Here is a 14,363-nt window from a genome sequence, read left to right on the forward strand (position 1 = left end):
ACTTTAAAGGTCTTATAGTGGCTTTCAAGCATTCTGGTGAAAGAAGACCTCAAGTGATGATTCTTCCTGAAATGTTTCAGGCATGAGCAGGCACCAAGTAGAACCACTGACATTTCATAAGCTACTTGGATAGCTGCCTCACATGAAAGTTTCTAAAGTCCCTGGTGGGATTCCAACCAAGTGTTTAAAGGAGCAAAGTGATTTGAAATCAATGACCTTAACTATCAAACTACATGGGACTAAGTTCCTTATACTTTATCATATTACAATTTCCAAAATTGTACCTAACTTGACTGGTTGTATATACTGAAAATTTTGTGTCTCTTCTTAGTTATAAACAGTTCTAGACAAAAAAAAAGACTATATAAGTGATGAACCCTATTATACTGCTGGCGGTTACCCATGCGACCAGTGCAGACAAAGATCAGATGACACATGGTCTGCACTGTTTGCTATTTAGTCATATTTTGACATTTTCCCAAAAAATGATGAATAGTATTATTCTGATTGAAAAGGGGATAAGTCCATTTAAGACAAAGTTAATCAAATGGGAATTTAAATACGAGATGTAACATTTTATCAAGAAATCTGTGTGATTATATTTCAGGAGTAGTGCGGAGAGTGTTAAAGATAGGCAAAATCAAAGTGGTGTTGGAAGTGGAAAATTTCCAGAGGTAAAATGTATAAGATGACATAGAAAAGTAGATGTAATTGACACATTACATGAATTTTGTTACTGTTAAAGTGCACTCATATCAAAGGGCACTCTGTTGAAAAAATTATAATTTTATACTTCACTTGTTTGTGCTACAATCTTTCATTTGAAATGTTCAGGCTGACCTTATTGGACATTTTTAGATGGATGCTTGGTGGTCTGCTATCTTAAACAGTTCTTCTCTAAAAGAATGTGTCTGTAGCATTTATAGTTTTCTTTAAAAAAAAAAAAAGAGTACAGTTTCTTGGCATAAAACAATAAAACTATTTTCCTTAATGTTACACAAAACTTTAACCTTGACCAGAACATGCAAGTCCTTGCACCTACAGCCTCCAAACATTACATGTGCATGCACCATGATGAACTCTATCCTCAAGACCCAATTATAGGTCATTGGTTTAAAGTCAGGATCACACACAAGGGCATGGTATTCATTTGATCATAGTGCTCTTCACTTTAAATATTATTGTACTTTTCACATTGTGAAATAAATACATACATCAGACACTTGTATTATTTTTGTAAGGAAAAGTGATTTTTTTTCTTTTTCAGACATTACCTGTGGGGGAAACTGTAGCTTCATTGTTGGTAACACTCAAGTATCATACAAGAACACTATATCCCGGAAGAGGTAAAGTAATGTTCAACAAGCTTTTGATTTGAATACTTCAAAATAATGTTCTACTAATATATAGCTCATTATAGAGAATGCTTGGTATTCTGACCAAGAATCTGTCCATGCCATTGAATGCTCTACTTAGTTTTTGTTCAAGATAAAAAGTTAAAATGTCATTTGCATTCCAGTATAATTCATATGATATATAATGTGAAGTTATAGGAATTGAAACCTAGTTATAAACTGCATAGAACACATGTAACTGCAATCTGCCAAATTACAGATACAGAATGATATGAACTTAAATCCCATCAGGAACTTTGTATTCTTGTTAGGAACCTCAACCCACTAGGTTACGAAAGGTTGGTTGTTCTACTCAGACGGTTGTGTCTGAAATAATGCACCAAAGAGTATGTGGGTTGCCACCACAAGATAGGCCTGAAAATTGCCATATAACATTCACAATGTTGACTGACTTAAAAAATAATATAAATAGAAAAATAAAATAAAGTAAAAATAAAAAAAGACTTTACATGGAACTTCACTTCTAAGTTTAAACATATAAATGATGAATGTATTTTTGATTTGAAGACAAGAAAATGCTCATACTTTATATTTCCTGTATTTCAGATTATTTGAAAGAGACCCACGATGAGTTGCTGAAACTCTTGAAGCAAAAGTAATAATATAAGATATTTTATTGTTTGTTGTGTTGTATTTCAAGATATTACTGTTTATTATACACTGACACTTTTTGTACACTATTTTCATGTTATATGTTGTATATTATTTAAGTGGACAAAAATTGCATAGGGGAGATATATAATTTATAGGTAACTTTTCAAAGGGTGTCTGCAAGCATAAAGCTGAAGTTGTCAACTTTGTTACCTTGAACCATGTGACCATGATCATATGGTATAGAATAATCACACAGGAGTTTAATCATACTGCAAATGAACTATGAAATATAGTTGCCTATACTTTATGTCTCTCAGTCCAACCCTGGCAATCTCTCTTACAGGAAAAGATAGATATTTTCAATCATGAACTTTTTTAGTGGTAGTTTTCTTTCATATGAGCTTGAGATATAATTTTTTCACCACTTGATTTTGTGCAAAAAATGCTGCCATATTTTTCAAAGTCAGTAAAAAAATAAATACCATTGTATTTTGTTTGAAATCATTAACAATCCTACTTGATTCCTTGAACATTGTTGTATGAACATTTATAACAATATGGTCATATGTGTTGAACTGTAGAAGGACCTACAGATCAAGAGGTAACTATCAAACTGAAGTAGAAATTGTAACATCTCAATGCATGTCTTTTTTCGCTGCATTGTTCAGATTGGAAAATAAATATAAAATTCATGGCCTTTTGTGACAGTTTTTTTGTAAGGTCTTTAAAAAGAGTTGGTCCTTTAGTACAAGTTTGACAGTAACTTGTTGAATATTGATAACCTTGTAAAGGCAACCATCAAATGGTATGTAACTGTGATTCGATTCTGTATTGCAGTGCTCCTAGAAGTGCTACACCTACCAGATTGCCTGTGTTCAGCACTATAACTAAATCTGGCTCGGTCAGGAGACCTCTGGTGGAATCTTTTGACATTAAAGACTCACACAGTACCGGTAATTGTTTCACTGGTAATATTTCAATATCATTTTTTTTATTTTTATCTTTTACAGTCACAAAGCTTTCAGATAGGAAGATGAAAAAGGTTACAAACTTATGACCAGTTTAATTTTGGATGATAATATTAAGATAATTTAATTACATATACATATTGTTAGTATATATATAATTGATTAGGTGTATCAACTGGCACTTTAACTGCAAAACAGGTGATACAGCAATTTTTCTGTTTTACTGTAAAGCAGATCAATAGGCAATAGATTACTCATATTGCATTATGTAAGGTGGAAGTAAGTCTAAATGACCCACTCACATGTATATTTTGGCTATAACTTGGATTCGAACTCACTGCTGAAAGACTGAAATATGGATTTTTGTTTCCTTGGATTTCATTGTTGTAATTCCTAAAGTAGTGAATATAGAATACCTTAGAATATCTTTGTCATAAATTGCCTTAAAAGGTATGAAAAGGGAGTTGAAGCAATCATGTTTGGTATTCCATTAGATTATGACTATGTTCATTTCATACTTAAGAGCCAGTGGGTGTGCAAGTTCTTTTTGAAAAGGAATAAGACCAGAATGATTAACATATAATTATATAATGTTTGTTTTTGTTTCTCTATTATTCAAAGAATAGGGAATTGGCGTCTCTGTCACACTTTGGTTGAGTTTTTGCTTGCAATTTGTATCTCAAAAACTACTGAAGGGAATGGACACTTGTTTGAATAATTGGCACAAGTTCCATAACTCTGGAGAGTTACTTTTTCAGAGTTATTCCCCATTCCTAACTGTAAGGAACTGAGAATAGTTGAGCGCGCTGCCTAACAACAATTTATTTGTTTATTTTATATTTAGATAATAAAAGAAATGCAGCGGATGTGATGGATGTTGGTAATAAGAATGACACAGAACATGCTTATTCTTTCAATAAACATATTTCTATGGTGCCAAAGATCAACTTTGCGGATAAAAACCCATTTCAAGCAACTAATAATAATGGAGGAAAATCTCATAGTGATGTAAGAAATGTATATCATACTGGTTTAAGTAGCATAAAAAGAATCCGAGATCAGCATTATAGTTATAAACAGTTAGATGTAAATGGTAATGCTAATGGTAAGGAGGGTAAGGAGAATGATTATGAAGAGGAGAGTTTACATCATTTATATAACAATTCAAGATTGTTAGATCATAGGAGGAAGAAAGTTCAGGCGGAGATCAGATCATATATTGACACACACAAAAACAGTCACAGTGGTGATATTAAAAGTGGCAACTTAGCCATTAAGAATCAATTTAGTGGAATAGATTACTTCTTTGCTAGAAGTAAACTAGAGGAAGATGACTATTTCTTCCCAGGTAGTAGTACATCATGTGGTCAGAAAATGCCAAAGTCTCCTGTACTTAAAAGTCGAGTAAAGCTAGTAATGCCTCGGTCCCCTGTGTTGAGTTGGGAGGCTACGAGTTTGTTACAGGTCAATGAGGAGAATGATTATGATAGAGACATGTTTGAACCGATGGAAATCGACACAAAATCAGCTGAAGCTGTGAATCTGTTGCAGCAAAATGATATACTGAAAGATAGATCAAAACAACATCTACTCATCGAAAGGCAGGTTTCAGGTCTTGATAGAACTTTAGGCAAGTACATTTTATAGTTATTTATATCATATGTCATTGTAATATATTATTTCAGTAAAAATATTTCAATTAAACTGGCTAAAGTATGGGGTTGTCTAGGTTTTTTTGGTGAGCTTTTTATCTGCAACCAAGTTGATTTATCACAATATTTGCCGTTACCAGGATTTTAAAAGAAAAACTTATCTTATTTTAATTATGATACTATGACTGTATGAAATATGAATTACATGTATTTCTCTGACAGATTGGGTGAAGAGAGAAGGCCGAAGTAACAGTCAATGTTCACATTGTTCTCAAGATTCTGGAGAATTTAATTCACATGTGCAGGTAACATTACCTTTCTGCTGCAGTTATATATAACATGATTACTATAGTCCTTTTATGAAACAAAAGGTTTTTAATACCCTGACATGTTGTGGGGGAGGCTTGATTTCTGCCCGATTCCTTTGCATGAACAAACTACTTCTATATGTATGGTAACAGAATCCAAAAGGCCATGTAACTATACAGATTGCATTCTCTCTGAACAACAATTCAAAGTTGGGAATTTCCTTAAAATATTGAATAGTTTTATGGTCCGACTTTAAGATGGAACCAAAACAAAGCCTCATATAGGATTATTTTTTTTGTGTCAAGGATTTACCATTAAATTTCATATCGCTTTAGTTGTGCAATGTGATTATTATTGGTATGAATGGTAAATACCTTCATTTTAGTTGTAGCGGAAACTTGATTTTGAGTTTTCCATTTTAAACATGTGTTAATTATCCAAGCCTTTGATTCAATGTACTTAAAATAATTGTTAAAGAAAAAGCGTGAAAGTTATGATTAACCGTGAAAAAATGAAAAAATTTCTTTTGTTTAACATTTTGTGAAATCATTGGGAAGTTTTTGGTAAAAAAATTGTTTTTATTATCATTTTGATAGTCTTTTACTGGAAAATGTTGAGGCACGAGAATATTTTCATTGTAGTTTATTGTTATGTATATTTGGGTTGGCGATGGGGGATATACCAAATAAAGTTACATATTGCACTTTCATAACACATACAAATTCTTTCTTTTGGCACGAGAACTAAAGAAACTCTTATTCATTTCTGATGCACAAAGTTCAACAAGAAAAGTCTAAAACTTGTGATTTCAGGCATGCGAACTTAACAGATCACATGTGAAAATTGTTGTTTTTCTATCAAATACAAAATCCTTATAAGATTAAGGTTTAACAAACATATGCTAATTATATGTTGATGATGAACTTCTTCATTAACCTGGCCGACATGGAAGATTGGGTAACCAAATGTAGCTACAGTAAATAAAGACTTTACTTTCTTACTTTTACATGTATTTATTTACTTTACTTACTTTACTTTCCTTAACTTCACTTCAGTCAGTGTCTATATTTGTTCATTAAGATAATTTTCATACTCGCTATAATAATTAATGTCATATGTTCCAGCTTTAGATTACACTTAAAGTACTGCATCAGAACAGGTCTTTCAGTTACAATTTGTGACTAATTGAGTATGCTTAGCTGGTACAGAGTCTGAACCACCTGTGTCAGATACTAAATTGTGTTTTGTTATCCAAGCTCTTGTGATTGTACATAACACTTATAATATAGCCCTAAAATTGAAGCATTGCTGTGAACATTTCTATTACTAATCAAGATTTTTCATTTCAATAACAAGAAGTACAAATGTTATCTCACCACCTTAGATAATTTAATTGTGTAATCCTTGATATATTTAGGATAAATTCAAAGATGATGTTTCTGTTTTGTGTATGTTCAATGGTGTAATGTTGGAGTCAGTCGGTCTTTGGAAGTCTATTTATTTATGTATATTTAGGTTGAAGCTATGGATATACTGGACTATGCTGACCAAATAGGTAGAGATTCTTACATGGACTGTCGAGGTGACCAGACTGCTTCACTAAACACATCCACATCAGACTGTTCCGGGTCACTAGGTTGGAGGGCACGAGACACTGTCCCACACAGAAAAACTGCTTTACCTGCATCACCAAAATCTCCTGATGCACCAAAATTCTACCCCAAGAAAATGTTCTGAAAACTTGTTGATTTCAAGGCATGCGAAAATCTTTAAACAATCAAAACGATAGTGATAAAATTTATTAAGTTGTTTTGTTACTAATTTTTCAAATACAGTAAACTCCACTTATAATGATATTGCTTTTAACAATATAATGCTAAATATAGCTGTTGCCATGATCCGAACTCTTGTTTTCAAATTGCTTGCCTCTTGGATATATCGATATCTGGATATGAATTTGGCCGTCCCCAGAATATCGTTATAAGTGGTGTATACTGTATGCAAGTACTACTTTCTGTGTGAGGATATGGAAATGTTTTAAATTATATTGTATTGAATTTGAAAGTATATTCCTATCAGTATTGAAATGTTTTAAATGATATTTACAAATATCCTTAAACCGAACATAGAAACTCCTTTAAGGTGATTCTGCATAGTCAGTCATGTTTGATTTTCACTAAGTGGATGCAAAGTGAATATAAAGACAATGTAAGATGATGAACAATTTGCAGTTACACTTCCAAGTCTATGTATTAAGAACTAATATACATAAAACTGAAAATTTTAACAACAAAAATATTTACATTGAATAGTGTTAAATTTCTGAAGACCAAGTAAAATCTTTAGTAAGGTTTTATGCACATTTCTTAAATGACAAAATCTTGTTTAAAGTCAGTTATAGGGCATACAGAACTTGCAAAAGTTTAAATCTAAATAAAGCAGTTTCTCTCACCTTGAAAAAAACATGGCCTCCATGTTGTGTGTAAGAATTTAGAAGTGCCAGAGAAATAAACATTTTTTATCCATTTATTGTGTACATTATGCAGACATACTCACTTCACTGTTACCAAATATAAAGGTTGAATTTGAAAATATGATTGCTGTTTTCATTATAATTGTAGTTCTTGCGTCAATAAATGGTGATTGCCTCCTTGCACTACTTTTTTACACACAATAATTGAGGCCATGTGCTTTGATGGACACAAGATACTGCTTTACTTGGAATTAAGATTTTACAAGTTCTTTGTGCTTGTTGCAAAAAACTGGCATCTGTCTGCACTACAACAGGATTTTGCCATTCATGTAATGTTCATACATCTTCATACAAATATTTTACCTTGTCTTCAGCAATTTAGCACATTTCCAGATAAATACAAGTGTATTGTTTTTGTTACAATTCTCAGTTTTATGTATATTAGCCCTTAAATGCATAGCCTTTAAAGTATTTTAGCAAACTGTTCATCATGTTACATTGTAAGCTTTGTCTGCATATAAAAATTGGCCTACTTCCACTTTGGACCCGCTAAATGAAAATCAAACATGCCTGACAATGCGAAATGTCTTTAATACCAGTATTAATTCTTTTTTAATGGAAATATTGCATCATTCATGCAACTTATACCTCCATCCTGGTTTTTTATCTTTTCAGCTGTTACTTGTCAACTAAAAATCTTCCTATGTACAAAATTGTACCAAAGTAGATCTGACATCCATGACCTCTGTCAGACTAGTTTAATTTTTGGCCATTTTATTGGTTTTTTTATACAGTGGATTATAAAATGTTTTCATTGAAATGTTTATTTTATGGTTGTTTGAATGTAAAAATGTCTCATCTTTGATATATTGGGATATTATCAGCTTTATAGTAGTTGACCCTAGATGTATCAGAAAAGATTATTGTATTTAATCAATAGTATACCGGTGTAAGATTGCAAAAAAAAGCTACCAAGAGTACAGGGCCTGGTCTGACTGCTGATGATCAACACGCCAATCTTCATGCTGGCTTGAGTCTGTACTGGTTGCATGGGCATTTAGATATCACAACCAGTGATTAAGAGGTGCGATACAGCGAATTATTAGTTAATGTCACTTTAAAAAAGATGATGATTTTCAATACAAGGTGATTGTTGTACAAAATGAACTCAATTTTCTTATCTCTTAACATGCTGAATTGGAGTAATGGATTTTGCCCTGCTTTGAATTTGGTAATATTCTATTCAAAATTTAAAGAATTTCTTTATTGATATACAAAGGAATAAGCTACTAACAGTATAGAGCCTGGTCAGACTACACACTGGTACAGGCTGGCCTGGCTCTATACTGGTGGCAAAGGCTAATCAATTTCTGTTTCAACAGGTTAAACTGTTAAGAATATGCCTACTGTGATGTAACAAGTAAAATAGTCTGTGATAAATGTAAATAACAATAGTTTTGCCTTTTTTGTGCTAAAATGTTAAGATAGTTTTGACATGGATTTAGAGGCATGTTTGTTTAAATGAAAGTAAATACATGTATGTACACATTGAAATACTTTATAATAAAGTATTTCTAGTTATTAAGTGTATAAAGCTATGTATATGCTGCGAAAATTATTGTTTGGATTTTAAGAATACTTTGTAAATGTTAGTATGAGAGAAATTTGGTAGTATATTGCCCTTAAAAGCAAATGGTGTGTGCACAAAACCATTTCTAAATGGTTAAACCCCTTACCTAAAATTACAGCATATTTTGTTCGGTAAAATTTTATTCGGTTTATAAATATATAAAATATCCATGTGTTTTGATTAACATAGACATTTTAAGTCACAACTGGTTCAAGAAATTGACCATCAGTTTGCGTTTAACTGTTGATAAATCTTATAAAAATATTTCATAAGATATAGCTTTATATGCTGTAATAGTAAATTTTATAGTACAAGTTCTGAATATGTATGTGAATACATTTGAGACAAAAATATTTAAGTTAAGCAGATATACCTTAATTTCTGCATTTTCATATTGAAATATTTAGTCGACCTTTTAACATACTGTCTGGGAAACTTATCATCCGTAAGATTCATTGGATTCTTAATTCACATGTTTATAAATTCACACATTTACAAATATATCCATGTTGGGTTTAAAACGGTATTTTTTTAAGACAGTTAAATTAATGTAGGTAAATGTCTGATAATGGCATATTTTTCATGTTTTCACCAAGATAAAAAAAATTACCTTATAGATGCACTTTCTAGTGCTATCTTCATGGGAAAGGGTAGTTGCTCAAAAACATTGTTAAATGTCATGGAACAATTAAAGGGTCTATTAAAATATTCTAAAAATTGTATGGAGTATTTTATCAGAACTTTATGAAATTTTGTATAATGATGTTAGCATATAAATTTTTATGGATGTTTGATGTCTGATTTTTACAATGTACCATCCCTGCTTGGTTCTGTTTGTTGATAATTTTAAAAGTTTCAGTGAAAAAAAGCTGACATTAATCTTGAACCTGCTGTTTGATTTTTCATGCTTTGAATTTAGAACAGGTCAAGTTTAAAGCAGGATGCCTACAGATGAGCCTAAGTTACTTTTTCCAGAAAATCTAACTTGAGAAAATTGTGCCAAGATTTTAAGCAAAGAAAAAAAAGATACGAGTAAACTACATTTTCTAAGGGGGTGCATCTTTTGTGGTTTAATTTTATTTTACTTTAAAATATTTTTTTCTCAAAATGTTCACGAAAAGTAGCATCTGGAGGCATGCTGCTTTACAAAGAACATTAGTTTTGAGCCTGGTAAGACAGCACAGATGCTAGCTGTATATTGTTACCAAAATTCAGAGTTCAGTAGATGCTTTTTGCTATGTCAATATAAATATGTAAATCTATTTGTATATTTTTTAACCATGGCATGCCATATAAAGGACTATTTTTATGGTTACAAATAAAACATTACTTAAAATACATTTTGATAGGTAATAAGGAATTGTCGTTATCTAAGCAAATGTTTTGTGTGTGTTAAAAGTATGGTAACATTCCAACTCTTCAACAAAATTCTCTTCCAAATTCTGTACATACAAAAACATAACTACAAAGTTGCTGAAATTTATTACTTTGTAATTTCGTTTAAAGTGATCCACATTTCATACAGTCATTTAATTTTTATGTTAACTATGCAAAGTAAGATTATTTGTGCATAATACTTGCATTAAGTGCTTGTTTTGAGGATCTTTTTTAGTTTGTTTATAATTGTGAATGTATCAGAGATAAAAACTTGTTTATAGATTTGTTATTATTGTAATCATTATTGTTATCTGTTAATTTGTTGACAAAATATTGCCATGCAATAAAACTGTGATGAATTTTTCATTATGTTTCACTTTTGTGGCTGAAGTTACCTCTCCATGAGCATAAGACTCCTATTGGAATTCGAACCCAAAGTGGTGAGGGCAAGTGGTTTAAAGTCAACCACTCTGTCCTTATAAAGCTGTATTATTTATAAATGTAGAACCACTCGGGCCATGACCGCCCCTACATAATTAGATTGTAGACAAAAACACAGAATAAAAGCTTCGCCATAATAAATTTTCGACTTGTCTCGGGGCTGGATATTACAGGCAGGAATTGTGGAAATTCACAGAAAAACAATTATTGTTATGTAAATGTCCTTTGAGGAGTGAAAGTCTATTGTCATTCAACATATAGTTGTGATATTTTTAGACTTGGGCTATTTCAATAGGCAAATTATGGGACTTTAATAATATTTTTTCTCTATCATTGCTTATTATGTAGAATTGTCATCCCTGCTTTCCAATGGTCAATAATCCTATTAAGGACCAACAATACACTTCAGATTTTGTCAGATTTTATACAAGGAAATAGTTGTGCTCTGTGTGCATTATTTCAAGCAAAAATTAGATACCTGGGTAAAATTAATCTGCAAGCTAGCTAGATATGATAGCTGAATCAGACCTACTGCAAAGAATGGCAAATATCTTAGGTAAGTGTCCTTTACCTTAATGGACATGGGAGCCACAAAGGAAACGGATAAAATACAGAGACTATATAATGTTGATAGATTTATTAGGTTTAACTTGGTAATAGCCGTACCAGTAACACATAAATTAAATACCTATGACAGATGATAGTTTGGCAACACTGATCTCTATGTCAGTTTATCGTCATGCATCTATACCCTCTACATTATAACCTCTAAATCAGTAACTTCACAGAGCAACTTGCTTACTATCATATTCTTTATATCACCTCTTTTTATTAAATCCCCTTTCCTTGTGTAATGAATACATATATAAAATGGTACAGTTAACCGTTATACGTTGGTTTTTTATCCTGACGAAAAAATTCTTTCTACAACCTGCTAAATAGCTATTCAATAATTTAAGCTGTCTTTATTCTATAGGTAAAGACTAGCCTTTTATTTCCATCTAGACAAAAAATAACCCCACATTTGTTAATTACCGCACATGTCTTCTTTTTTTTCTTAAAAAAAAAGAAAGAAAAAAATTTAGTGTGAATATATTTGGGAAAAAAAATACCATACTGTTTAGGAAATAAACAACAGACACATGAAATAAAACTGGTAAAAATATCTTGTCACAAAAAAATGATTTTCAACAACTTAAGGCTGAAATCATCGGCATCACAGCATTTAACAGTGAAAACTTTACCATTACATTAACACCAAACAGTTCCTCTATCTTACATAACCTGTGTATTATCAGTTAGGATCCAGAAACTCGATGGATATTATGCAGCTGTATTTTTGAACTCTCAAATTTAGTAAAGTTCATCGTTTTATTAATGCTGAAAAAAATAGATGAAATTGGCTAAATCCAAAGAAACTTACTGAGTGAAACAAATTACCTTAATCAACATTAATGACAAATAGCCATTTCATTTCATTCGCAAAATCTTGCATAAATATCATTGACAATTCATTTTAACTTCCTAGTAGTAAATACTGCTTACCTAAAAGAAAACACCACCATTGTAGTTATGTTAATGCATAATAAGTAAAAAAGATTTGACTACTGCATGTTTCTGGTGTCCATACTTCACTGTGGGAGAAACTGTATGGTATTAATACAATGGCATGAAGCATGGCTCAATATTTCACAACATATATGGCATAAAAAAAATCAATCAAATGACAGAAGAAATAGTTCAAAAATTTCATATTTCCGTAGTTCAAAAACGATTCCTTCTGCAAAAAAAATGTCCTCCGATGTCAAATTTACAAATGGGTGTTTTAACAAACTCTTAAAATACATGTCAAAATGATACAATATCTATCAAATGAGAAATTTCAAAATTTTCAACTTTTAACAAAAGAAAAATGCATTTTTTTCATTTCAAAACGAATCAACTATTGTTCTCAACATGCCTTTTCAATCAAAGCAATTTGGTAGAAGAACACTCTAAGACACTATAAAATCATAAACTAGGCAAAAAATAGGAATTCAGTTCACTTTTTTGGCAACATGTCAAAAGCTAGGGGAAAAGCCGGTTCATTCAACCAATCCGGTGCAAAAGACGAATTCATATCGGGTGATAATCATTACATCAACCTTTTTTTAAATCGACCGACATAAAAGTAAAATAAAACATGTCAAAGTATGCCAAGGCTCTGAAACTCCATGCTTGTTTAAAAATGAAATGATTCCACTATATTATCAATCATGAATGGCAATTTACCAAGGTCACTAATGTTTCCAGTGAACTAAATCAGTTGATGTAATGAAATGTCATAATACACGGTCCTAAATAAAACAGGACTTCAAATATCCATATATTTACTTATTATTTCAATTAAACTGCATTCAACAGTTGTAATAAATCTAAGGCTAAAACAGTTTTGTAAATAAGAGACATTTTGTAATTCAACAAAAATCTATGTAAAAGTTCTTCTTATCAAAATTAACTTGTTCCATATTGAAATTCTTTCTGGATTTAAAAGCAGCACATCTTGCTCACAGTCGCAGTGAAATCTTTTTCTTTCCAACATGATCATCATTTTTTCATTTCATGTCAAGAAACATATAATTTATGCGCTATTTAAAAAATGACAAATTCAGTAATAACTGTCTGTTATATATGGAAAAACGCAAGACAAAAATTTGAGTTCTCCATTATTACATTAAAAAACTTCACAAACAGTTAGCTCCCTTGGGCACTCAGCTAAAACTTCTAATGAAACATAATGTCAAAATATGTCACTGATCACTGATAAAAGTGCCACTTAATTGTAATCTAAGGGAATGAGAAAAAAACATCATCTGTGAGTGTGAGCAAGTCAGCTTCAATAAAAAAAAAATTCTTCTGCAAAACTGATTTTTTTACATGACACTGTTCCAAAAACAAGAGCTGTCGGAAGGACAGCACGCTCGACTATTCTAAGTGCTTGATAGTAAAAGAGCCTTGATAATGTTAAATTTTTCAAGTTCACAAAAGGGCTAATTTTTTTTTATAAATTCATGTTATAGGCCTTAGAGAGAGTCTAATTATACAGTATTGGCTTGACTATTCGGAAGGTAATGTCCAAGGGTGTTTTATTGAATATAATAATACTAATTACCTATGAATACATAAATTTGACAGACAAGGTACAAAGGCTTGTTATTAAGATGTTTTATCAAGAAATCACTGCTTTATTATTATGAATGCATAAAATTGTCCAAAAAAGGCACAAACCCTTCAGTAGTTATTGAGATAACAGCTTACAAACAAAACTTTACCATGAAAAATCAGCCTAAATGCAAGATAGAATTATGGATCTTTGTCAGTGACCTACAATTATGACCCTAAAAGCATATGTGAAGTTTTAAATAAATATCTTTTATAGTTATTGAGATATGTAAAACTTGCATGTAAACATTAACCAAGAGACTAAGTAGAAAAGGGGATATGAATCAGCCTTAATGCAAGATA

The 14,363-nt window shown here is 31.4% G+C and overlaps 1 protein-coding gene across 1 annotated transcript in view; it reads left to right on the forward strand.

Moving 5' to 3' along the window:
• Positions 1 to 6,675, forward strand: part of LOC132736103 (uncharacterized) — a 31,657-nt gene extending 24,982 nt beyond the window's left edge. The window contains exons 10-16 of the mRNA XM_060723183.1: positions 608 to 674; positions 1,268 to 1,346; positions 1,962 to 2,010; positions 2,847 to 2,962; positions 3,822 to 4,607; positions 4,852 to 4,934; positions 6,454 to 6,675. Of these exons, the coding sequence (XP_060579166.1) occupies positions 608 to 674; positions 1,268 to 1,346; positions 1,962 to 2,010; positions 2,847 to 2,962; positions 3,822 to 4,607; positions 4,852 to 4,934; positions 6,454 to 6,675 (1,402 nt within the window). The remainder of the gene's footprint in view (positions 1 to 607; positions 675 to 1,267; positions 1,347 to 1,961; positions 2,011 to 2,846; positions 2,963 to 3,821; positions 4,608 to 4,851; positions 4,935 to 6,453) is intronic.
• Positions 6,676 to 14,363: the final 7,688 nt, after the last annotated feature.

The sequence above is a fragment of the Ruditapes philippinarum genome, unplaced genomic scaffold, assembly GCF_026571515.1.
Source record: "Ruditapes philippinarum isolate M1 unplaced genomic scaffold, ASM2657151v2 ctg5773_1_1_1_1, whole genome shotgun sequence".
Taxonomy (NCBI): Eukaryota; Metazoa; Mollusca; class Bivalvia; order Venerida; family Veneridae; genus Ruditapes; species Ruditapes philippinarum.